A 25,688-nucleotide genomic window follows, 5' to 3' on the forward strand; every position below is an offset into this window, starting at 1 on the left:
CCCTCAAGGCAGTGATGGTGAACAGCTGTGGAATTCAGAGAAGCTGAGTAACAAATATCCCTGAACATCATGAACCTCAAAGAAAAGCCTGGGAGCTCTCCTCAGATTTTACAGTAGGGCTTTCCCTTTATGTGTGATTACCGTGCAGTTGCAAGCTTCAAACAGCTTTATGAAGCTGAGTGATGAACAGAAGTGTTTCTAACACATCCTTTCCCCTTCTTGGGGGCTGTTAAAATGTGGGTGTCTGCCTGTTAGTTCAGAAGACTCCCAGTGGTGCAGTGCAGCTGATCAAACCGGGTCCTGCACAGCAGAAAATGGCTTTGTCCTGCATTGTGGCTTCACCTGTGCTCACTTCCCTTCTCCAGCACACCTGCCTGCCAGTGATATTAAAGTCCAAGTTGCCCAGCTCCTGCTGTTCCAGCCCTTGGGTGCCCCCCCAGCCACGATTATCAGAGCAGTCTGTGCCCTGTGTGCCCTTCTAAAGCTCACAGCCTATTTCTGGGAACAAGTTCTGAAATGTTACATGAGTGATTCTGTATTGAATTTGTATCATAAGCATCATCTCTGCGTGCAGAGATCACCTGACTTTTCAGGGGAATTTTTAGTCAAGGTCAGCAGGAAAAGTTTTTCTTCTTATTCAGTTGTTTTGGGAAGGATTCTTCCTTTGAAATTGTGTATCTGTAAGTCGGTTACACTTTTATTAAGTAAGGTCTTTCATGCAGTTGCATAAGTAATGTGTTTGAGGTAATTGCTGTTAAATGGAAGCTGTTGCTATGCCAGGCATTTAAGGATGAAATACTCTCCAAAAACTGTAAGTATTTTTACCTGACTTTATGATCAGAGGGTCCGAACTCGTGGCTGAAGGTAAACGAGGTAGGGTTGGGTGCAGAGCTGCTGGTCATTGGCTTAAACTGTAGAACTGCAAATAGAAAAATGAACAGTAATTTGTTGTTTGTGATTGTGAAGTATAATCTGTATCAATTCTTCATGCATATGGATAGGCTTTCAGTTGACAGTCATGATTCTTTATTGTATGTACCTGAAGTTTAGTCTTTGAAGCATAAGCCTGGCTTTGTTTTTCTGTGGCAGTGAAAGTTTTATCATCTACTCATGATTCTGAATGAGCCAATTGACACGTGTTTAGCCTGCAATAGATGCAAGTTGTTCCTGAGTTTGTTATGGATATAATTGTAGAAGCCTTGTTGTTTTTTTGGGGTTTTTTTTAAACCTAAACCCGAGTCATCTACCAAAAAGATTCCCAAGTTTATAACAAACTCTTTATGTGGAAGGTTGAAAGCAAACTGTGTTTTGAAAATAGAAAAGCTGCTTGAAATAGTACCCTATGATCAAGGCCAAACTGCTGGGGTATTTTTGGGCAGTCAATCCTAAAGTGGGACCTGTGAGCATTTAGAAAAGGCTGTCTCAAAGGGAAGTCTTTACAGATGTAACACACAGTAGATGTGACACGTTCTTGCTTAGTGAAGCTCTTGCTCAAGTCTCGTGTAAAGCCTGGTCTCCCCTCCCATCTGCTGCTGAAATAAATGTTTCCTGAAGCACAGAAACAGATTTCTGTCCAAGTTCATTAAGAATGGAAGGTAAGTGTAATGGAGGCTTAACCCTGAAGCTGAATAGCCTTGAATAAAACCACGTTGGCTTTATTAGGTCTGATGTTTTTCAGTGGGTCTCTGTCTCTTCTGTTCCACAGCCTCTGACTATGGATTGTTCTTGTCAGACGACGATCCTCGAAAAGGTATATGGCTGGAGGCTGGAAGAACACTGGATTATTACATGCTGAGGAATGGGGTATGGTGCAAGGCTGTGGCCTCTTTCATCACCATGTTCTTAGAAAACTTGTTTCCTAAGTAGCAACAAGACTATTTAGCGTTTGGAGGGGTAGGAGGGTCTTGAGTCTGTTCCTGAGACTGGCCCACTCCTCTTCCTTGCTGTGCCTGGGATGTTGGGGTTTTTCCTGCAATGGGTTGTGACTGTGAGCTCCTGTGGTCAGTGGTGTCTTCAGAGAATGATTAACAGAAAGTTGAAAAATAACCTGTGTAATAAGCTTTACATTTGAGGTGACCTTGTGCCACAGAGCTGGTTTTTGTGCACTGAGGGGCTGAGGTCACACTCGCTCAGCTGTGGCCAGCTGGATTCCAGCCCAAAGGCACTGCAGTCCTGCTTTAATGCTGAACCAGGTTCTGCAGCACAAAGGCACTTTGGGCTGTCCTGCCCTCCCTGAGCTTTGTTCTTGCCAGTTAGGACGAGTCCCTGACAGGTGACATTGGCAGAACTAAAAGCAGTCCCTTGTCCAGTTTGTTCCATGAGCGAGTTTCCTGTGCTGTAACAAAGGGAAAATCCAGCTCGGAGGGTGGGAAGGGAATCCTGGTTTAGGCATCTGGGGTAGTGGGTTGGCTTGTGGTGGCCTCCAGAAGCATTTAGAAACAGTTGTGTTTACTTCCTAGGATATATTAGAGTACAAAAAGAAACAGAGACCTCAGAAAATACGTATGTTGGATGGTTCAGTGAAAACAGTCATGGTGGATGATTCTAAAACAGTTGGTGAACTGCTGGTTACCATTTGCAGCAGGATAGGTAAGATTTTGGGACCCACATGCTTAAGAATTTGTTTTCTTTCATATTTTGATTGTTAGGATGTTATGTGTATTACTGGCTAGAAATTGGCACACCTGTTATAAATTTAAATTCGTTGTAAGTTACTATTTAACAAACACATTTTTTAAATCTGTTGCCCAGGTTTTATCAAAGCCCACACAGAGAGTTAGATGCATCCTGAAACTTCAGTACTGAGCAGCTGAAGGCACAAAGTTGACACAAACTGACAGTGCAGTTGCCAATTTTTTATCATATGTTACATTTACATATGCTCTCCTGCTATGTAGTAGACAATTAGAACTAAATTTATACTCAGTTTTAATTGGATAAAAGGTAAATACTGCTGATCTTGAAATACACCTAAACTTAGGGCTCTGTGTTGTTTTAGGAGTTGATCACAGAACCATATTATTTGTGAAAAAACATATAAAAGCCATCTTGAGCAGCTGGTCAAAATTCATATCACTTATAGTCTGTCTCAGTATTTAGCCAACTGGAGACATGTTTGAAAACCAATTCATATTTAACTCTAAGCATGCATCCAACATGGATTAATTTAAATCTTAAACCCTGACTTAAATTGCATTTAGAATTCAAGTGGCCTTAATTTGATTTAGATTACTTTATTTGGACAGTGAGTCATCTATTTCAATTTTGAGTGTTTCTATGTTGGATTCTAATGTGCTGTAACTGATTTACCTCAAAAATTAGTCTGCCTTATTTTCATGCATGTGGTCATGCAGGTGAGCATTTACTTTGCTGTCTGGTGTAACACAAACATGCTTTACCAAACAGCAGAAAAGCCCAAGCAGAACAAAGAAATGAGAACAACTCTGGCACGTGTGCTGAATGTTGTGGACTGATTTTTGATTCACTTTCACGAAAAATTCACAGGAAGAGTTGAGTTTTAACAGTTTAAAAACCAAAATCATATATTTCACGTGGTTTCTGTTCCTCTGCAAGGAAGCCAGTGAGCAAGCTGGGATTGCTCAGTCCTCAGGGAGCAATGGGAGGCACCCAGGAATGGGAATTTATTACAGTGTGTCTCCATTTTGCAATTTACTGCTATTTGAAATTCCAGCATGTTTTTAAACTGGCAGCTTCTCCTGGTAGACAACAATAAAAGCCCTAAATACCTTTCTGAAAGTGGCAAATGCAGTACATGGCAAAGAAATGATGTGTTGAAAGGACAAGGCCAGATACTGGCAGAGGTTTTAGAGTATTCCTCTCATTGCCCATTCACTGTTTTAGCATTTCATGGCCCCTTTAGTGTATTTGGAATTAACCACTGGTGTTTTAATCTCAAAAAAGAGTGTTTCACCCATCCTAAAATATATTAAATTTTTATTGTTACAAGCACTGGATTTATTTATGATTCCAGGGATAACAAATTATGAGGAATATTCCTTAATCCAGGAAAGCATCGAAGAGAAGAAAGAGGAGAGTACAGGGACACTTAAGAAAGACAGGACACTGCTACGGGATGAAAGGAAAATGGAAAAACTGAAGGCAAAGCTTCACACAGATGATGACTGTGAGTAATGCATTCCAGGAGCATTCTTTGATTAATACCTTTCCACAGCATAATGCAAGAAAACTAGACATTTTAGATTATTCAGTGTGTCTCAGTTGATTCCAAGCTGTGTTTTGCATCCTTTTATATAAAATGTTGTCTGTGACTGAGTATTTTTAGAATTGGGTCAATGGGCAAGTTATTGCCTCTGTGAGAGTTAGTGGGTGTTTGGAAGTGGTTTTTTGTTACTTTTTTGGTAGGGGTATTCCAATTTAAGTCTGAAAGGGTCATTTTTGTCCCTTCATTAAATTTGGATATTTAAATATTGATGCCTACTGAAAGCCATCAAAAGGTAGTTTTGTCTTTGAAGGTATAAATTTTAACTGTAAACAGAGTTTGCCAAAGAACTAAGACAGATTTGTTTTTAAGTCATGAGAACTATATTTTTTTTTTAGTTCTACCTTAAGACACTAACATTAACTGTACCTGCAGGAAGATGGGTTAAAATTGTGTTCAGGAAATAAACAGAAAAAATCGTTTTAGATGTAAAAAGTGGTAAACTTATTTGGCAGTGAAACTTTAAAGGTCTAAATTTACCATTAAAACATTACTATAGTTGTTCTTTCAGCAATATTAATGGTGTTTTATGCTGGAGTAGATTCTTGTTTCCCAGCAATATTAATGGTGTTTTATGCTGGATTATATTCTTGTTTCTTCAGCAATATTAACAGTGTTTTATGCTGGAGTAGATTCTTGTTTCTTCAGCAATATTATTGGTGTTTTATGCTGGAATGTATTCTTGTTTCTCAACAATATTAATGGTGTTTTGTGCTGGAGTAGATTCTTGTTTCCCAGCAATATTAGTGGTGTTTGGTGCTGGAGTAGATTCTTGTTTCCCAGCAGTGCTGTTGTCAATCCACATTTCTAGCAAACCTTCAGCAGTGCTGATTTAGGAACAGAAGCAAAAGCAGGGTGTTTTGTGGAGTTTGCCCCCCAGTGGAAGTGCCCAACATGTGTATTTAGCAGAGGGTGTGTGCTCCCTTGCAGTGAACTGGCTGGATCACAGCAGGACCTTCAGAGAGCAGGGGGTCGATGAAAACGAGACGCTGCTGTTGAGAAGGAAGTTCTTTTATTCAGACCAGAATGTGGATTCAAGAGACCCAGTTCAGCTTAATCTGCTTTATGTTCAGGTATGGTACCTGCTGCCTTCTCTGAGGAAACCTGGGGAGGTTAATTAGGAAAATTTTGTTGCTGAAATACTCCCATCTTCTAGAATTCCAGATCTAGATGTGCTTTGATTTTACTTTTTTGTCTGTCCCTCCAAAAACATGATAGCACAGAGGCTTTACTGATTCTTTTCAATCAAGTACTTTCAACCCAATAATGGACACTCAGCCAAAAATCCACTGGCTTTCCTGTTTCCTTAAAATTCGTGCATGTCTTTAGTCTCAAGTTGCTCTTTTTAGTTCTTCTCCCCATTCTCTTCTATGCTTTCTGTGTGATGTGGAATCCCAGGTCAGTCTTGCAAACAACTTTGTTTCTCATCTCTTTTTTTATTTTGCCTGATCAGAGAGAGACTTATTATCCTTTCCTGCCTTCCACCCAGACAGCACACACACACACACACAAATATATATATATGTACACCTATATATACCTTAGCAAAGGCAAGAGCTTCATGCAGAAGATATTATTTAACTGAAGGTGCCATTGTGGCTGCCTGTAATGCAGTCTGAACAAAAAGCAGGCTTTAAAACTCTTTATTAAAGGTTTTGGTTTGTTTGGGTTTTTTTGTAAGTAAAAAAATATAATTGAAAGTTGAATGGAACGCTCTGATGTTGTGCTTGGAGTTGCTCTAAATTACATTTTAAAACTCTGAGGCAAAAGATAAAGCTGCCATGGCTTGTAAAAGAATAGTACATTTTCCAATTATTTTAGAAGACTGTCACACTGAGCTGTTCTCCTGCCACTTAGATATTTATATTTCTTTCAGGCTACTGTTATGACACACTGTGTTGATACTGCCTTGTCCTTGTTCTGTCTATGGATAGGTGAGCCTTCTATAGCCAGAACTATAAAATCTGTCATCTTCTATGACCACCAAATTCCCACAAAAGGGAGAAAAAAGCTGTGTGCCTTCTGCTGTTGCCATATCTCTAACAGTAATTTAGTTTTTATGTCCTAGTTATGGAGATCATTTTCCCAGCTGTTATGAGGCAGTAAGATCAGAGCTTCCCAGTGCATGTACATACACACACATGTATCTGGACACGTGTGGGCACACACAGAGGTGTCTGTGCATCTCTTCTATTTTACTTGCACGTCAGGGAATGGTTGCCAAGTTCTCTTTTTCATCAGAAGTATTCCAATCACAGTTTCAAAGAGTTTCCAGAGATAATCACCCTGAAATAACTTAGCCCTTTGTGCATTTTATTAGTCATAAACACGTCCAGAGTGGAATAATAAACACATTCAGACAGCAAAGTGTGCTTGTGTCGCTGGCTGTGTTCAAGCTTTCCAGGAATTTCAGGGGTGGAATGGTCACTTTGGGTGTCCCTGACGTGTCTTTGCTTGTCTCCTCTAGGCTCGTGACGACATTCTGAATGGTTCCCACCCTGTCTCCTTTGAGAAGGCCTGTGAGTTTGGAGGCTTTCAAGCACAGATCCAGTTTGGACCTCATGTAGAACACAAACACAAACCTGGATTTTTAGAGTAAACACTTCTAACTTCTAAATTTGGGTGACCTCAAGTGTAACTAATGTTGAGTTGTCACAGATTAAACACGTTTTATTGCTCCAAGCAGAGGTAATCAGATTCAGTGTGTTTTCTGTAGCAAACCTCCCTGTGAAAGGAGCCCCCATTGCACAGATCAGCTGCTGAGGGCACCTTTGGCAGTGGCTTTATTAGGCAGCACAGGGCACCAGCTCCTGCCAGGGTGCCAGTGAAGTACACAGCTGGATTCTCCAGCTACCTGGTGATCTGGGAGAACTGAGGTTGATCTTCCTTAGAAGTTTGCTTCTGTCTGCCTTTAGCAATGCCACGTGTGAATTCAGTGTCCATCAGTGTGTATCACTGTTTGATCTGCTGGAAAAATACAAGAATGGAAAGATGCCTTGTCATTTTTATAAAGTGAATATTGCTGTGTTAAGAGGTTAAATTTTCCAAACTGTTTAGTGGCATTAATCAGTGATTCAGAATCACCCTCTCCTGGTGTTGCATGAATGGAAATCTGGAACTGTGCTCCTTGTTTCAGACAGACTGAAGTCCTGCTTATAGGTGGCCCATCCTTTAATCTTTGTGATACTTCACTGCTCTCAGCAGGGCAAGTTTAGTTTGACATTTAGATGTCCCATTTTTCTACTGATTTTGATTTTCTGACTGATTTACCTGCAGTAGAATTAACTGAGGGCCAAAGTCTGAGCAAAGGAATGTGGGAAGGTCAAAGAAAGCCATTTACTGCACAGTCCATCCAGCCTTGCCCACATAGGAGGCTCATAAATACCTTAACTGGAAGCACAAAGCGGTGGGTGTGTGTTTGGTTCCTGTCCTGTTCCACTGGCAGTGCTCACTGCTGACTCAGGCTGCCTTTGGGAGCTGGGCTGGGGTTTGCTGCACCCCAGGGAATCACTTTGAAATGGTGAATGCTTCGGAACATGCAGAGCTGTGACACTGGTTGCTTGAGACTCTTCACTTTTAAGAAATATTCTTGAAGTAGCCACTCAGTTCTGTGAACAGACATCTTCCAGTTCCAATTAATAATCAGCTCTTCTTTGTACTGTTTGTCTGCTGCTGGCTGGCCCATGAACCTTTCCTGCTGGAACTACTGATGTCTCTCAAGAATTATGGGGAGCCAGTGGAAAAGCTTCCCTGTGCTCCTGGGGTTTATTTCCCAGAACTGGAAGCAGTTACACAACAGTCTTTCTCTGGGATTTATCCACTGTCCCTCCACTCACTTGAGTGTTCCTGCAGCAAACCACTAGGATATTATCTCAGGATGAGCTGATGTTGTGGCATGGGAATTATTTCAAGAGTTGGGTGTTCCCAGCAATAGCTGCTTTTAATTTTGAAAACAGCAATTGCAAACTGCTGCACAGCATTCAGTTGCTTCCATTTTTCTAGGATTTTCTAGTGTTCTCCTTGGTCCTTTCAGTGTGAAGATTCTTTTTTTCTCTCCAAGTTCCCACGTAGTCACGGTGTTTTATGGTGGACTGGAACTGCTGCTGGATGATATTTCTGCTCTGTAGGCAGTGCTGAAGAGTTTGAAGTCCATCACAGGGTGAAGTCATCACACATATAGTGCTCACTATCTTTTTTTTATCCCAATAGAAATTACAGGTGTTAATAGCTGAACTGTATTCTAGAAAGAGAATGTTTCTCCTATGGAAATCATTTTGAACCAGAATTCCAAAATTTAGAACCTTGTTATGTTCTCTGCTATTGTTTTATTTTCATTAAGGGCCTTGACTGTATTAGAATCAAACTTTGCAGGTCACCAGATGTAACTGCTCACTGTCCTGGTGTATAATCAGCTTCATAAAATTAAGGATTTCTGATTTAGGAGTAATTCAGATTTTGTCCTCTAAAGGAAACTGTTGCAGAACTGTAAGTTTCTGTTCATTGTCTTCTAATTTGAAGTGTCTATGTTTATGATTTAGTGTTTATGATTTAGTATTTGTGCATTTGGCTTTAGTAGCCTTCATGGCAGCTTTTTTGTGAGCTCTCACATTTTTATTTTGTGACTCTAAGCAAGCCAAGTGATCCTGGCTCATTATGAACAATGTATATAAATAGTGTAGATAAATACTGATTATTTTTTTCTGAAAATGCATCTCATCCTTCCAGAAAAAACCTTCTAAATTTGTTGATTTTGTTTTTTTTTTCCCCTTGAAAAACGGAGTTTCATCCGACTATTTTCTACTCTTTGGTGCATAAACATTGATTCTTTCCAAGTATGGAAGTAGTTACATTTTATAAAACTCTCTGCTGCAGCTCAGTATGTGAAATACCTTGGAGAGGTATCAGTCACTCACTGCTGAAACCTCAAGATGCTGCAGATTCCCTTGAGGAGAACCTGTCAGCTCCTGCTGAAAACAGCACATAACAGAATGGCACCAGTATTTCATAAAACTGGTTTGAAACAGCTTAGCTTAGTTTGCCATGTCTGCAATACATTTATGCAGAGAGTCCTTTTGTGTCCTTTTTTGTCCCTGATGAATTATTCTTGGCACAGAGGAAGAATTGCCTGCACCTTGCTAAGACTTCGGTATCAGTGGTTGGAATTTCCTTGAAGCTCCTGCCAAAGTAAATTGTGAAAGCTTTCAAACTATCAGATTGCAAACAGTCCTTCCTCGTGCCCTTCCTCCTGCAGAGGAAGTTTTGTGTGGCACCTGCAGAGGTGCAGGGATTAAATGTGCTGGGAATATCTAATCAAGAGCCCGTCCTGCTCGTGTGCAGGTGGGAAAGGGGCTCCTGGAGCTGCACACCTTGGCTTTTTGTCTGCAGGCACATGGGCAAGTCAAACCCAGAGCTCTTCAGCCTTCCCTGCCCTGTGATGTGTCTGTGGAAATAAGATTTCATTATCATGTATTAGTGAGATGTAACTGTTAGAGCATCAGAAGAAAGAGTAGCAAGGACAGTTGTTCTTACTTTGTTTTATAATGCTAGAGCTTTATGGAAAGAACAAAATGAGTGATCTCAGTACTGGCTAGTATTTTTGAAGAAAGCACAGAATCCTCATTTAGTCTTTTTGTTGGTTGTCTGCAGTGGCAGGGTTTTGTGTTTAAAAACACAAGTGATAAAAGCACACTAAACAAAACAAATAATCCAGTGTTCACCCCCTCAAAATATAAAAGCAAAGCAACTCCCACAGAACAGCTGAGCAAACTTTTTGCCAGTCTTGTTTAAAACAATCCACCTTTCTCAAAACTTCAAACTTTGTATCATAGGAGGTAGTTCTGTCTTTCATCATTAATAGTGTGCTTGCTTACTGAATAAATCAAACTGAGGAGGGGATTCTCCAGTCAGACTTTATTTGTGATTCTTAATGGTCCAAAGCAGGGGGAATCCTTAGAAACTAATTATTTTAACTGTGGAAGTTTCTTTAGGTGGAAAATGACCTGCTGAGTATAAGACACAGCTTCACCAGAGCAGACTATTCCAGGTGGGAAGGTGCAATCCAGGAAAGAACTGTAGTTTGTTGAAGCATGATGTTGGTGTGTCCTCAAGTTAGGGTGACATTTGGCTGAGAGAAAGGGTTTATTTTATTACACAGCAAGGAGGCACAGGTGAGGTGTTTAAAGATTCTTTCTGACTGAACTCTGTCATGGAGGACAAACTTGTTTAGTTTAATTTGTGTTCTGAGCACCTTTATTATCTGAGTGCTACAGGAAATAAAACTGGTTCTTTTTGACTCTGTTTTTGGGATAGCACACTGGTTTTAAGTGTCCACCTAAATGGCTTTTCAGTTTTTCGGTACAATATTGGTGTTCTAACATTTCTTGGAAGATGCAGAGGCAGAGCTTGGTCCCTCCCACACATCAGCTAATCCAGGTGCTCCTGGAAAGCAAAAGCAGTGTCTGAATTGCAGAGCTGGCTCCAGCTCCCGTGTCTCCTTCTCCCAGATCACAATAAGTGTATTTGGATTGAGATGTGAACCCCTCTGAGCTGCTGAGATACCTCAGTTTAAAAATGGAAAGTGTCCCAGCTATTGTTTACTTCTGATAACTTTTAAAAACATGAAAGGGTATTACATGGGGATGTAACTAAAGTGGTTTTCTTCATTATATGAGCTAACCTCTTGCTCTCACTTTGCTTTACACAGTTTTGTTTCACTGTATACGTATTTTTGCACCCATTTTAGGAAGCTTGGGGGACTTATTGCCAGTAAAGAAGCATGGAAAGCATCCCTCCTCAAGAAGGAACCATTAACTATGGAATTTCTTTCTTTTTTTTTCCCCCCTAGCCTAAAAGAATTCCTGCCTAAAGAATATACCAAACAAAGAGGGGCTGAAAAGCGAATATTTCAGGTAATTGTGAGGCTGAAAAGCCTACTTCAGTTTTACAACCTTTATAAGAAAAACATGAGCCTTCCCAGGTGTATGCTCTGTATACTTGGATTATATAGCTATCAGAAAATCAAGTGCAAAGGATCTGACAGCTTCTATTTTATTTCTTTAGCAGATCCTGAAGAAATAAAATACCTGATCCTGAGCCTTTTTTCTGCACTTATGATTATCCAATATCCATTGTTAAAAAGATACGAGTCAATATTCAGTTTTTAAAGATCTTTTTGTCGGTTGTATTGAAATGTAAAGATGTGTATTTGTGCTAAAATAGGCTCACATTTAGGAAAGCCAGTTTTAATTTCATGCCTCCTTCAGACCTGAGCCTCAGGTTGTGCTACTTAATGCTTGAATTCCATGGTGTGTCTGGGAATCACACAGTTGTTAAAGGCTGGAGTAGTTGGGTATGAAAGGTCCAAAGTATAAATGGTATTGAGTATAAATGGTACATATATATAAATGGTACATACAATATAAATTGAGTATAAATGGTACAAGGAGCTGATACTGCTGGAAGTGATCTCAGAGTCTGAGTGCTGGAAGTGCACCAAGGAGCTGCCCACTGAAATACAAGTTTGGCAATAACTTGTAACAATAACTTTGGCAATAACTTCCCAAAAGTAAGTTGGAAAATTCTGAGGTCAACAGGTGAAATCAAGTCATGGTTTCTAGAAGGATCCACCAGTGATCTGTGACCTCAGCTGGGAGACAGACTGAAGAGCAGGAGCAGGTCCTGTGCTTTGCTGTGTGTGTCACACTCCCAGTCAGAATCGTGTCACTCACTCAGGCTGTTCTGCCTGCAGCTTCAATACTTCCTTGTAGGTGAGTGTGGCTGATGCTGTTCTGAACACCTTTGGCTGGTGGCAGTTTAAGCAAAAACCAGATTCTTTCACTTCTGAGTGTCACTGTCCTGCTATTCAGAGCATGGGATCTCTGCCCATGTCAGATATGACCCGTGGGGAGTTTCCATCACTCCCTGCTCCAGTGCATGGACAAGTGAGGGCACTGATGGTGGGCAAAGATACAACAGGAAGGTAGAATGAGTGAGCTGCCTTTTTGAAAAAAAAAACCCCAAAACCAAGCTGTTTCCCAAATTACAAAACTCTGGAGTTGGGCAGGTGGTTTCCACCAAATATTCCATGTGCAATGACTGTATTGGTGCTCCTTGGGTTCCTGGTTGTGTTCTCTGTGCTGAACTTGGCAGGTATGATGAGCCTGTGTCCTTGGGATGCACAGGGGTTTGGGAGCTGCAGCTGCTCCTCCTTGGAAGGCTGTTGGGGTGGTAACAAGTGGAGCAGGAAGGCATTTCCCACGTTCCTGGTGCTCCCCCTGCTGCCATCAGTCACCAGGGAAGAGGTGGCCACAGCAGTTCAGGAACGTGGGAGGGGAAGATGGGGTGGGATAGGGAACCCCACAAACCGTATTTAAACAAGACATTGGGATATGATTTGCAGCAGAATGGTCTGGGGCAGGAGAGCAGGTGCTGAGGTGAAGTTTGAAATCATAAGATGGGTAGCTGCCATTACATACAAGTATTCAAGTTTACTAATGAATAAATATTTAAATAATAAATAGAGACCGAGTTACAAGACACACCTAGATGAACTATTTAGAAAAATCCTTGTTTCTTCCTCAGCTGTAGAATTCTTTTCATGTGCTGGAAAAAGATTGTGGATAATGTTGTAACTGGCCCAAAAAAGAGCCTGTTGGAAGGACCTCCAAGAGATGAGAAATGGTCAAGCACAAAGTGTGAGGCTTTCATGAGTCAGAATTTTTGGGCACAAAGCAGGAGTAAATAGTCTCTTTTTGGAAAAAAATGTGGGTGCTGGGACATTTAAATTATTTTTAAGAACTGAGTGAAGAGGCATGAATGATATGAGACCTAATAGTGTCAAATAGCAGGAATAGCCAGAATTTAAAACTGTCAGAAGTGGTTTAAATGCACTTGATGTGAGGCACACATTGAGTGGATGATGGTCAAAGAGGAGTGTTCTGTTTGCACGGGTTGTTTATGGTCTCTGATGTGAGGAATTAGAGTCTTGCTGACATTTCTACCCATTCTAATTGTAATGATTATCAACTAACCTTCCTGAAACAGATAAAAGCTGTGCCATTTTTTTGTTGTTGTTGTTTCCAGAAAGCCTTGATTCTGCCTAATTGATGCTGCCCTCTCATTGCAGGAGCACAAGAACTGTGGTGAGATGACTGAGATAGAGGCCAAAGTGAAGTACGTGAAGCTCGCCCGCTCCCTGCGCACCTACGGGGTGTCATTTTTCCTGGTCAAGGTAATGTGGGTCTTCCTGTGACCATTGTACCCTTGCTTATGGATTACCTCTGATTCCACCCTAAGCAAAGGTTTGTTGCTTCAGTCTCCAAAATATTTCAGCTGCCTGGGGGAGCGAGAAGAGTTTTGTCATCCTCTGCGTGCCCCTTGCTTCCCTTGGTCAGTATGTCCCAGGTTGCTTTTTCCATTTGAATGGAAAACAAACCTTTCCCACCTCGTTACAGGAAAAAATGAAAGGCAAAAACAAGCTGGTTCCTCGTTTGCTGGGTGTCACCAAGGACTCTGTGATGCGGGTGGATGAGAAGACCAAGGAGGTGCTGCAGGAGTGGCCGCTGACCACGGTGAAACGCTGGGCTGCCTCCCCTAAGAGCTTCACTCTGGTAATCCTTCTGTGTGTATTCAGAGGAAGAGGGATTTGTGTGGCAAGGAGAAAGGAAAAGGTGGACTTAAAACAGTTTCTGTCATGTAACTGGTTCTCTCTCTAATTTTCTAGTGTTATATAGAGTCACTGAGTCCTCAAGTAATAAGTTGGCCCATATTTGCATCTAGGGTCAAGCTGTAGTTTGATGCTTCTGGACAGACCAGTTCCTCAGAAGTACTCTTTAAATCTTTCCAGAAAACACAGTTTACATCTGTTTTGTGCCTAATTACTGAAACATTTAAGAAATCACTTTTATTCTCACCTGTGTAAACTGTTATGGTGCTTGTCGTTCATGATGTGCTTTGTGGCTTATGTGAACGTAAACAAGGTCAGGTGGTTCATTCAGACATTTAATAGTTGTGAAAGAAGTTTCATGAATGTGATATTTTGCTCATTATTTGGTCCAAAGGAGACTGCTGCAACGTTCATTTTGGATATGAAAAGGTTGTTTCAAGTGGGAGAGCAAGAGGCAGAGGCTGGAAAATTACATTCGCTTGATTCACGTGCATCTAATTTCTGCTTGCAGGGATGATTGTGCTCTAGGATTAAATTCTAAGGACTTTCCTCCATTCTTAAGTGACCAAGTCTGATAAAATTAGACAAAGTGTCTCTTGGGCATTTCAGTCAATGAAACATGTGTGATTAAGCTGAAAAAAAAGCATTCTTGTCTCCTCCCTCCCCCCTGGTTTAGAACCTTGGAGCAGTTTCATTTCCTGTTGGATATAATAAAATGACTCTACAAACAATTTTAAAATTTGAATGCTCTCTTATTTAGTACTGTTTCTCACTTTACTTAGCATTTTCAAAGAGGTTTGGGGTTTTTTTTCCTCTTTTTCTTCAGGATTTTGGTGAATATCAGGAAAGCTATTATTCAGTACAGACCACTGAAGGAGAACAGATCTCTCAATTAATTGCAGGTTACATTGATATCATCCTAAAGAAGGTACAGTATTAACATCTTGATATGTAGAAAAAAAGCTGTAAAAATCACTGTACAGCAATGCAAAAACTCAATTATGTGCAAGCTGCAGTTCTTTCTCTCATAAAGTTGGTGTGATATCTTATGTTTTGATGTTATTTGTTTTTACCTGTAAGTCAGTCACTGCTTCTGGAAAAATCAAGGTTATTAACTGTTTCAGTAGCAGGGGTTGGGCTCAGTACAGCACTCCTGGGCTTTGCTTTCCTGTCTGGAAGGTGAACTGGGGACACTGTGTATCCAGAGAAGAGTCCAAAGCTTCAACCATGGATTCTAAACTATGGTCCAAGCTGATGGATCAGGTGGGAAGAAATCATCCCCTAGAAGCAGTGTTTAAAGCTCCAGCAAGGACTGCACAATCATTGTACAGCTGTTGAAGGCAGCAAAGCTGAGAAAGATTTTTTGCCAGAGAAACAAACAGAAAAACCTCAACATTATATTGCTTTAAAAACACTGTGATTAGTAAAGCAAAGATTATACCTCATTTGTGCAGAGGGATAAAATCAGTGTTGGTGAAGAGGCCAGACTGCCTGGAAATTTGGTTTCATGGATTGTGCCTGGGAGGAGGGAGGAAAGGCTGATACACATCCCCAGCATTCAAAATATTCACAAGTAAAGAAGTGCAACAGCAAAAAGGAACAAGTTTGCCAACAAACATGGAGCTGAATGGTCATGTTCTAAACATGTTGTATAGAAAATTGAGGTGGTTCAAATAGCACTGATTGCTTCTTGTCAGATTTTTACTTTATTCAGGTTCAACCAACCTACATCATTATTTACCATAGTAGATTTTAATAGTGAAGAAATGAGGAAGTCAAGTAGCCCAGGAGAATTTATTGCCTTTGTTCACAGTGGAGGATGCAACATCAAGTGTTGTGCAAGAAGAGGTTGAGCAGGATTGCCAGAACTCATCCCAGTACATGCCTTTTCCTCTGGGCTGTCAGTCTCAGGTTCAATAAATGTCAGATAAATTGCAGGTTTCTATAGATGGTTTAAATCTTGATTCAAAAGTAGCTTTGCTCTCTAATGCCAAATGAAAGCAGCCTTCTGCCTTCCTAGAATAGAATACAGAGGTGTGAATTGCCATTCCCAGGGCTTTGATTTTTTTTCTTTCCCATCCAGTTTAAAATGAATGAATTAGGAGCAGGTTAACCAATAAACACCTGTGGTGAACGTGAGAAGCTGCAGCTCACAATTGTTGAGCCCATGTTACCTCAGTGATGCAGTGCCTCAAAGGATGGCTTACTGCTCTCAGTGGCATAATGCTAATTCTTGCTGTGTTTTGGACTGTTCCAACTCATTTTCTCTGGTGTGGATTGGTAGGTACATTTTTTCCTGCTAAAGTGTTGCTGGTGCAGTGTTCTCCAACCCCTCATGTCCTGATTAGTGACAGGTCATTGATCAGTTGACAGGGAACCCTGAACTTGAGTAACTTCTACAATTTTTAATTTAGATATAATTATTGACTTCACATTAATATGGAAGTAAGGGACAATATTGACTGGAGAGAGGGAGTTTCAGTTCATGCATGTGATCAAACTATAATAGTAAGAGCTTCTCTCTCCAAAGTTGTGTGTGTGTGTATAGTTGTGCACAAGGAGTTCCCATTAAATGTACCCAAGGTCATAGTGGGTGCTCCTCTATTTATACCCATCTATATATTACATACAATATATGTATTCAGACTACAAATCACAAAACAAGGTGGAAAGCAGTTTCCTTTCACCAGATCACAAGTAGAAATGGACTGTTTTTATAAGGCACTCCCTCTATGATTTATGGTCATTTCCTGTTGTTTCTGGAGGTTTAGATTTACTACCCTTGTGTATATTTACCTCCCTTATACCACTAAAAAAATCCTGCCTCAAACAGTGAGATGTGCAGACTGTCCAGAACTTCAAAGTACCTGTGATAAAACAACTTGGAGACAGTATTAGGTGTATTGCCTTTCCTATGGATATGTATTTCCTGCTGGTAGCTTACACCCTGTAGTAACATTTCAGATGCTAAATATGACTTGGAGCACCTGAGTCAGCCTGAGGCTGCTGAGTTAGAAGAGAATGGGAAAAGGAGAAGGTACATGTCCTGTCTGTGCTGCCATTTGCTGCTGTTGCACATCACTTGGTCCTCAGAACATTTTTTCCCCTGTGAGAAAAGACAATATCTCAGCACTTTCTTTATCCCTTTGTTCCAAAAGCACCAGCAGGCTTTTTGGCTTTATGTGCTTCATCTGCCAGGGTTTGGAACCTGGACTGTTCTGAAGTGGAGGTTCTGTTGTCCCTCACTGCCCAAAGCCTGGTGTTCAGCACCAGCCAAGGCTCTGCACATTCTTTGATTAGGTTTGTGATAAATGGCAGGGAAGTGGTGGAGACAAAGCAAAAATCAGCACACTGTTTAACTGAATTTTTTTTCCCTTTCCTCCAGAAACAAAGTAAAGATAGATTTGGGCTTGAAGGTGATGAAGAATCAACCATGTTGGAAGAATCTGTTTCGCCTAAGAAGTGAGTGTAAACAGCAGGAGGAAATGCTCTTTCTTTGAGTGCCACATTTCAAATGAAGTAGGACAGTTATTGCTGTTAAAGAACGGTTTTCTACACAATATTTCAATAGAAGGAAGTACTACCCCAGGCAATCAGGCTCCTAGATTCCTGCAAGGATTGAAGAGCAGGTATTTGTCACAAAATTGGTGGTTAAGGAAACCAGCAGTTGGTGCTAACTTGACCCTTGAACAAAGGAACTCAGGCTGTAATTCAGTAAAATGCTGGGGTGGAGAGAGGGATAATGAAGCAGAGCTGAAATTGCTGTATTAGTTTTTTGATCTTTGTGCAAAACTGTGGGATTTACGAGGGTTTAGTTGCTTGTGTCTGCTGGTCCCATGGTTTCCAGTAAATGTGCCTCCTGTCAGTTGAGTTGTACACTGTGTTATAACAGAGCTGGCTTATTCACCAGACAAACCTAGCAGATAGTTGGTGTGGGGAAGGGTCAGGGTTTGGTTTTGATAGGAGAATATTTGGTAGGTCAGGCAATGGTTTTGATGGGAAAGTAACTGAATACAGCAACAAGCAGAACTGTGAGCTGGCCATGCTCATGAAAAGGAATGTTAAATCACTGCACTTTCCATGCAGTGAAAGAATAGAAACAGATTTTTGACATTATGAGCCACTCAAGGCTCCTCTTGGAACTCTGAGGATGGCAGTGTCAGCAGTGTGTATGTGAAAAGCCCATTTGATTTATTGTTGAGCATAGGGTTTATATGAGATAGACTTGTTAGATAGTTAATGTGTAATTTCAACTTTTGATGGGTCACACGTGTTCAGATGTGCTTTATTTTGACATGGCCCTTTCCAAAGCACTTCCAGAATATACAGCTAAGTGCTGTGCAGAGTAGCCCAAAACTTGTAATAGATAAATAAAAGATTTTTTCACAGTTGAAATCACTTTTTTCCCCCCAGAAGAGTGTTATTGTTAAAGCCTGAATTCCTGTCAACGTTTCTATCTATTAAAGCTTGAATCATATTTAAATATGAGCAGTACATCTGGCAAAGCAGCTCATGACCATGGATGGCAGTAACTTTATTTATTATTCTTGAAAGTATCCTGCCCCCCAGCCCATTATCTATTAGGCTACCAGATCATTGACAGGTACTGTTGTGCTTATGTGTATAAAGGTGAAGGAAAGAATGTTAGTTTTTATCCCAGTTCTAGGAAGTGCTTGCAAAAGACATCTCCACAAGGTGCATGCTTTTATTTTCTATTCATCAGTCAATGATACAACTGAAACAAAGCAGTTGTTATGCCATAAACCCTGTTCTGGTTCTGTCTGTCATGCATCTAAAAGGGGTAAAAAGCTTTTGTACCATGTGTACCAAAACTGCACATTGCCTTTTCCTTGGTGCCTGCTCATTAGTGCTATAAGTAATTATATTTTATTAATAATAGTTTTGTTGTCATTATAAAATTAATATTTTATTATAAATAAATAAATAATAATAATAATAATAGGCAGATGAATAAATCTGCCCAAAGCCCCAGATTGTTTTTCCTATATGTTAGAAAATGCTTAGAAAAGAAAAACATAAAGTTTCCCGGCTTCTCCAAACTGTCGTAAAATGCACTTTAAAACCCTAAAGGAAGATCACCTGGCAGAAGATCACCTGCTTTGCAGGAGCTCACTAATTCTCTGTTGGCTGGGGTTTTTTTGCAGATCTACCATCCTGCAGCAGCAGTTCAACCGGACGGGGAAGGTGGAGCACGGCTCCGTGGCGCTGCCCGCTGTCATGCGCTCGGGCTCCAGCGGCCCCGAGACCTTCAACGTGGGCATCATGCCCTCCCCCCAGCAGCAGGTCACCATCGGGCAGATGCACAGAGGACACATGCCCCCTCTTGTGAGCAGCCTCCTGGTTTTGTGTTTGGGACTCTTTTCTGTCTTTGAAACTTGTCTGCGCTGCGAGGAGTCGGAGAAAGAGTTTTACACCTATTTCTGAGAGCAGGGGGCCTGGCTGGAACTTCCTGGCTGTCCTACCAAACATGAGTTTGGAGTGTCCCTGGTGTATTTAGGGTTTCACATTTTGGTTTATTTCTTTGTTTTCTTTAAAGCAGGCTCTTCCAGCCTTCTCTTTGCTTCTAAGTAGTTAAACCAGTATTTAAGGGTAAAAAAAGATGGTTTAAAGACTGGCAAAAGTAAGCAATTTTAAAGAAAAGGCTTACTTTTAGCTTATCACTAGCCCACCAATTTAGAAATTTTTTAGTAGGCTTAAGGCAGATAGTGCATTTTCTCAGTTAAATTAAAAGACTTTAAAAGCCCTAAAAAGTCTTTGAGAATATAATCAATGCTTAAGATCGTGATATACTACTAGAAGTGTAACATGTGTAGTGGATTGCCCTTGGCTGTTTGCCAAATGCCTGCCCAGCTGCTTTTTCACTCCTCCTCCTCAATGAGAAGTGTGTGTGTGGGATATATAAGATAAAAAAGCTTTATCTGGCGTAGGTCAAGATAAAGACATGGAGATCACCAACTACCTTCATGGGCAAACCAGAATCAGCTTGGAGAAAAGGAATTTAATTTATTGTCAATTAAAATACAGTTGGATGATGAGAAACATGAAAAGTAAAACACCTTCCCACCCACTCCCCTTTTTTTATTCCACACAGACTCAAACTTCACTCCTTCACTTCTGACTGTTCTACTCCCTGCTCACAAGTGGTCAACTTGTAACAGCCCCTCTCTGCTGCTCCTTTCTCCTCATGGTTTTCCCCAGATCCAGTGTGTCCTGCATTTTATCCCTGCAGTCATTCAGGATAAACTGCCTTTGGCATGGGTCCCTGTGAGCTGCAGTTCCCTTTGGAGATCCCACTCCAGTGCTGGTCCTCCACAGGCTGCAGTTCCTGTCAGACCCTGCTCCAGCACAGGCTCTCCATAGGCTGGAGTTTCTTCCCAGGAAATCCCCACGTGCTGCAGCGTGGGGCCCTCTGTGCTCTTCAGGGTGGATATGAGGATATCTGCTCCCACAGGGCTCTCCCCACAGGCTGCAGGGAAATACCTGCTCCACTCTGGTCACCCCTGTGCTCTGCTGCCCCAGCACCTCCTCCACATCCCCCTCAGGCACTGCAGTTGCAAGGGTGTTTAATGAGCTCTTTTTTCCCCTCTCTGCCATATGATGGTTTGCCCTTTCTGACAGGTGCTTTCCCAGAGGTGCCACAGCTGCTGGGCTCAGTTGTGTCCTGCCCTGGCTCTGTTGGTGTGCCCAGCGTGGGGCAGCCCCTGGCCCCTTCTCACCCCTGCAGCCAAAACTGTGCCACAGACACCCAACACAGATCTCCATCCTGCTCTGCCTGAAACCCTGCAGTTCTCTGTTAACCTGTGCACAGTGCTGACAGTTTAGTTTTAGAGTCGTCCTTGATGACGTTGGTAGCTGTGCCAGGAAATCAATAAGGATATCCTAGAGGCAAATTGAGTTTTCATGTTCCTTGAATGCAGGTCAGTAAGACAGCTCAGTGGTGTTCTGTATGTGTCTGTTGGTCATTGTTTGATCTGAGAAAGCTGAAAGGTGTGGAGGCACAGAGCAGTGTAAAATGACACAGGTGAAAGACTGTGAGAGAGATTTGCTCTCTCCACTGCACCAGGGGAAGGCCAGATCTGAACTGGCCTGGTGTGAGTGTTGGACTGTTGGCACTCGCTGTCCCTCGGTGCACGTGTCTCGTGTGCCTGGAGTGCCCTTTGGGACACAGCACCAGCCCTGTTTTGCCTTGCAGACCTCAGCCCAGCAGGCCCTGATGGGCACCATCAACACCAGCATGCACGCGGTGCAGCAGGCGCAGGCCGACCTCAGCGAGGTGGACAACCTGCCTCCTCTGGGGCAGGACATGGTGAGTGCTCCTCGTGCCTCAGAGAAATGAGTCTTGACGCTCTGGGGTGTTTACAGATCATTGTCCCCAGATCTAAAGCGATATCACTTTTTAAATGGGATAAAATGCTGTTCTCTCTTCAAGGAATTGTGTTCAGTGTTCCACCTCACTCTTATCAGTCTCCTGAGATCAGATGCAGCAGAGTTACTTGCACAAACGTGTCTGGAATGCTATTGTTTTGTGGGCACGTGTACAGTTAAACACAATCTATGGGCATTATTTATGGTGGGAGTAGCTGTCTCCCACACACGTGAAAAATAAGAACAAAATCTGATTCTGTTGCTCCTGATCCAGGTTAGGGCACGAGGACAGAGAAAAAGGGTTATTGCTTGTGGGGGACTGTCAGTCAAGTGTTTAACCTTCATGCATGCACTTTATGGCATTTACCTTAAAAGGGCAGCCGTTGAAGTGTGGTAGCAAATCCGTAGTGAAGGAATCAGCAGAAGAAAATGCTTGCCTTAACATTTCACTTTAAGGGCTTGCTGGCTGTCCTCTGTTTCACTTCTAAAAGTCCATGAAGGAATGGGAGATTTACATGATATCGCCTCTTGTAGAGCCTCACTGCAATCCTTAACTCTTCTTTTTTCTTATTGCTCTTCAGGCATCCAGAGTATGGGTTCAGAACAAGGTTGATGAATCCAAACATGAAATACACTCTCAGGTTGATGCAATCACTGCAGGAACTGCGTCTGTCGTGAACCTCACGGCAGGTAAACTTCAATGGGAGGGGTTTCCTTGCAGTCTCCTGACATTTGTCAGTCTAAATCAAGTAACACAGGAGCTGAGGATGAGGTAGCTGCAGAAAAAGTGTCAATAAAACACCCTGGTAGGACACTGATGTGTGGAACAAACTTTGTGTCCCTCCCAACACGGTTTTTGTATCTTCGGTTTCTCTCTTGCACTGAAGGTACAGGCGTCAATGAAAATAAAATGCAACTTGCTTATTCAATAAGATAGAGAGTGTTTGCAAGCTTACCACAAGAAAGCATTATTGGCAGTTGTTGGATTATTATATGTTTATTGGTGACGGTTTTTCTTCAGCAAATTGTAAGTTGAAGAAGCTGCAAGTGGCTTAAACAGCACAAGACTGTATTGCTTTAGGTTCTTTCAGTATGGAAAGATAGCTGACACTGTGGGCTTCTCAGCAATGGCATTGAATGAGGAGAAATTCTGTTAGAAGATAGAAGAGGAAATGTAAAAATCAGACAATTTAGAGCAATCTAATTCTTTTAAAGTGACAAATTACTTAGTAGGCACTGCTTGGCTACCTTGAAACGTCTCTCGAGAGTGTAGCTGGTGGCAGCTGCCCCTGTTTCCCCTTTAACCACTAAAGCATTCTGATCATGGCAAACATTTGCTCTACAGGGGACCCAGTTGACACTGATTACACTGCTGTGGGATGTGCCATCACAACCATCTCTTCCAACCTCACTGAGATGTCCAAAGGTGTGAAGCTGCTTGCTGCTCTCATGGATGATGAGGTTGGAAGTGGAGAAGACCTCCTGAAAGCTGCTCGAACACTGGCCAGCGCTGTCTCAGACCTGCTGAAGGCTGTGCAACCTACTTCAGGAGAGGTGAGTAGATGGAAACTCCTCAGGTTCCTTCTCTGAAGTGCATGGCTTTGGTTTTTTTGAGACTGGTTAGGTTCTACACTCACCTGTTCAGTGCCGCTTACTGTTCCCTGTGCAAGCAGCTCTTGTGACTACTTCTTAATCCTTCGTCTGTCTCTGTGCCTTTAAGTCTTGCACCTTGATATTAGAATGGTCTGAGTTGTGTACAGAGGTTGATTTATGCAATAAATAGTTGATTAATCTGGGTACTGTGTTCTTTTTTAGAAACAAATCTCAAATAGTACTGTGACTCAATAGGAAGTGGAGAGACACTCATTCATGGCTCTTTTCCTTACTCTTTTTGTCTGCTTTGATATATAAATGTGAAGTTAATTCATATATTGTAGTTTTCCAGAAATGAGAGTAGAACTGACCAGGATAAAATCTCTTGATTAGTTTCTTATGATTTGGAGTCTGTAGACAGTTTGCCTTAGATCTCTTCAGGTATTCATGTTTTGAAGAACATGAAATCTCCTGATGTTTCAGATCATATTGACTCTCCATCCTTAATTATCTTTGCAGTTATGACAGCAAAGTTTATTCAAGTTCTCCAAAATTCTTTGCATGTTGTCTGGGAACACATCAGATGAAACCCCTGAAATATAGATGTGCAGTTGTGCATGTGGAAAAGTAAAGATTTCTCCAAAGTATTCCTGTTGTGAATTTTTTGGGGGCTGTATTGATTGCACAGCTGTGCAGGATTTCTTGGAGGAAACCTAAACTTCAAGTAAAGCTCATTTTCTCTGAATTAATGTGTTTCACTGTCACCTTTTGGCAGCCTCGACAGACAGTTTTGACTGCAGCTGGAAGCATTGGACAAGCAAGTGGGGAGCTCCTGAGGCAGATTGGAGAGAATGAAACAGATGAAAGGTTCCAGGTAATGAGGGGGGATTGTTTGTCACTGCCAGAGCTGGGCAGCTTTCTAACGAGGAGGTCTCTGCATAAAGCCAGGCTTCCCAAAGTGTGCTTGGAAAATGCTGGAGTGTCTCTGCACTAATTGAGGTTAATCCATTTTGAAGTTGTTTTTAATTACACAGTCACGGAGTGCTGATTTCATAAGAACCCCTACTTGGTTCTGTGAATCATCCAGATGCTTTCATGCTTCATGGAGAGCTGTTTGCACTGGATTTCTGCTCATTACATGGAGTAGTTTTCCCGCACGTGTTTGCTGTGTCTGTATGTAGGAGTGCAAACCAAAAGTTAATAAAACCTTCTGGTGAACTGAGTAGAAGAAAATTACTGTATTACAAACAAAATCTCTTTAAGATTAGTAGTATTAGCAATTATAAAATCATAATGCCTCATGACTTAACAGTGTTTGCTATTAGCAGTTTAAGACCATTGTTCTTAAATGCTCTGTTAAAAACATGTCTGGGTTTTTTCACTCAATGGTTATTTTAACAGTACAGACGTTAGGAAGACTCCATCTCACTAAAAAACTCTCAAGTACATGGAATGTGGGATTTTAAGTGGGGAAATGGGAAGAAATTATTTTAACTTATTCATTGCAGGAATTAACACCTGAGCGTGTTTTAATGTCGCAGCTTCAGAGTGAAATAAATTATTTTGGTACAAGGGAAAAATGTGCTGGAATTAAGACCTGTTTTGATTAGGAGCAGTAATTTGTAGGACTATATTTACATCATGGACAAGGAAAAATTGTGGTTGGAAAGGGCATTTTCAAAAATGCAGTTGCAGTTGTTTCTGCTGTTAAGCACAATTAAGTCCTTGAATTTTGTTGTCAACTCAAGTCCTGTCTCTCCTCAGCAGTTTTGTCCTGGAGGTTGTCACTCTTATTGCAGATATTTATCACATGTTTAGTGGTGAACTCCAGATGGTTTTGTGTTAAAAATGTATTCTCAGGAAGTGAAGATAAGCACGTTTCAAATTGGGACATAGGTTTCTTATGGACACTGAGCCAATTGAAGACTTGATAGTCCATATTCCTTCAGTGGAGTACCTTCATAATGTAGATGCAGAAATGGTTGTACTGAGGACAGAAAACCATTGGGTTTCTGAGCAATAGCTGTGGCTGCTGCTTTACACAGAACAACATGTTGAAGTTTTCATATAAAAGAACTTCTTACCTTCAGGAGATCTGATCTTATGAACAACAAAGTATATACTTTTTTAGATTAAGACTGAGTTTTCCCTTTGTTTTACCAGGATGTCCTGATGAGTTTGGCCAAAGCTGTTGCCAATGCTGCTGCCATGCTGGTGCTGAAGGCCAAGAACGTGGCACAGGTGGCTGAGGACACAGTCCTGCAGAACAGGGTCATTGCTGCTGCCACACAGTGTGCACTCTCTACTTCCCAGCTGGTGGCTTGTGCCAAGGTGAGGCTGCTGGTGTTCCCAGGGTGCCAAGGCATCTGGGTGCTGCCATGGCTTCCCAAAAACTGCGTTAGCATCAAGCCAGCCTGTTCTGAATGCTCCGTGCCCTCTCCCCGTGCAGGTTGTGAGTCCCACCATCAGCTCTCCGGTGTGCCAGGAGCAGCTGATTGAGGCTGGGAAGCTGGTGGACCGCTCGGTGGAGAACTGTGTGAGGGCCTGCCAGGCTGCCACAGACGACACCGAGCTGCTGAAGCAGGTCAGTGCAGCTGCCAGCATCGTGAGCCAGGCCCTGAACGACCTCCTGCAGCACGTGCGGCAGTTTGCGAGCAGGGGGGAGCCCATCGGGCGCTACGACCAGGCCACAGACACCATCATGTGTGTCACAGAGAGCATCTTCAGCTCCATGGGGGATGCTGGTAAGTGTCCCTAAGGAACAGCAGCTTCCCATTGCTCAGGGATGTGCACCTTGCAAAGGAA

At 41.8% G+C, this 25,688-nt stretch overlaps 1 protein-coding gene across 4 annotated transcripts in view; it reads left to right on the forward strand.

Moving 5' to 3' along the window:
* Nucleotides 1–25,688, forward strand: part of TLN2 (talin 2) — a 158,036-nt gene that overhangs the window by 60,254 nt on the left and 72,094 nt on the right. For all 4 annotated transcript variants that reach the window (XM_064668347.1, XM_064668348.1, XM_064668346.1 and 1 more), the window contains 17 exons: nucleotides 1,706–1,803; nucleotides 2,460–2,589; nucleotides 3,992–4,144; nucleotides 5,171–5,313; nucleotides 6,708–6,835; nucleotides 11,085–11,148; nucleotides 13,365–13,469; nucleotides 13,693–13,848; nucleotides 14,731–14,832; nucleotides 17,290–17,366; nucleotides 19,070–19,250; nucleotides 21,118–21,231; nucleotides 21,872–21,980; nucleotides 22,636–22,844; nucleotides 23,659–23,757; nucleotides 25,047–25,214; nucleotides 25,333–25,627. In XM_064668347.1, the coding sequence (XP_064524417.1) occupies nucleotides 1,706–1,803; nucleotides 2,460–2,589; nucleotides 3,992–4,144; nucleotides 5,171–5,313; nucleotides 6,708–6,835; nucleotides 11,085–11,148; nucleotides 13,365–13,469; nucleotides 13,693–13,848; nucleotides 14,731–14,832; nucleotides 17,290–17,366; nucleotides 19,070–19,250; nucleotides 21,118–21,231; nucleotides 21,872–21,980; nucleotides 22,636–22,844; nucleotides 23,659–23,757; nucleotides 25,047–25,214; nucleotides 25,333–25,627 (2,331 nt within the window). The remainder of the gene's footprint in view (nucleotides 1–1,705; nucleotides 1,804–2,459; nucleotides 2,590–3,991; nucleotides 4,145–5,170; nucleotides 5,314–6,707; nucleotides 6,836–11,084; nucleotides 11,149–13,364; nucleotides 13,470–13,692; nucleotides 13,849–14,730; nucleotides 14,833–17,289; nucleotides 17,367–19,069; nucleotides 19,251–21,117; nucleotides 21,232–21,871; nucleotides 21,981–22,635; nucleotides 22,845–23,658; nucleotides 23,758–25,046; nucleotides 25,215–25,332; nucleotides 25,628–25,688) is intronic.

The sequence above is a fragment of the Pseudopipra pipra genome, chromosome 12 (genome assembly GCF_036250125.1).
Source record: "Pseudopipra pipra isolate bDixPip1 chromosome 12, bDixPip1.hap1, whole genome shotgun sequence".
In the NCBI taxonomy this organism is placed as follows: Eukaryota; Metazoa; Chordata; class Aves; order Passeriformes; family Pipridae; genus Pseudopipra; species Pseudopipra pipra.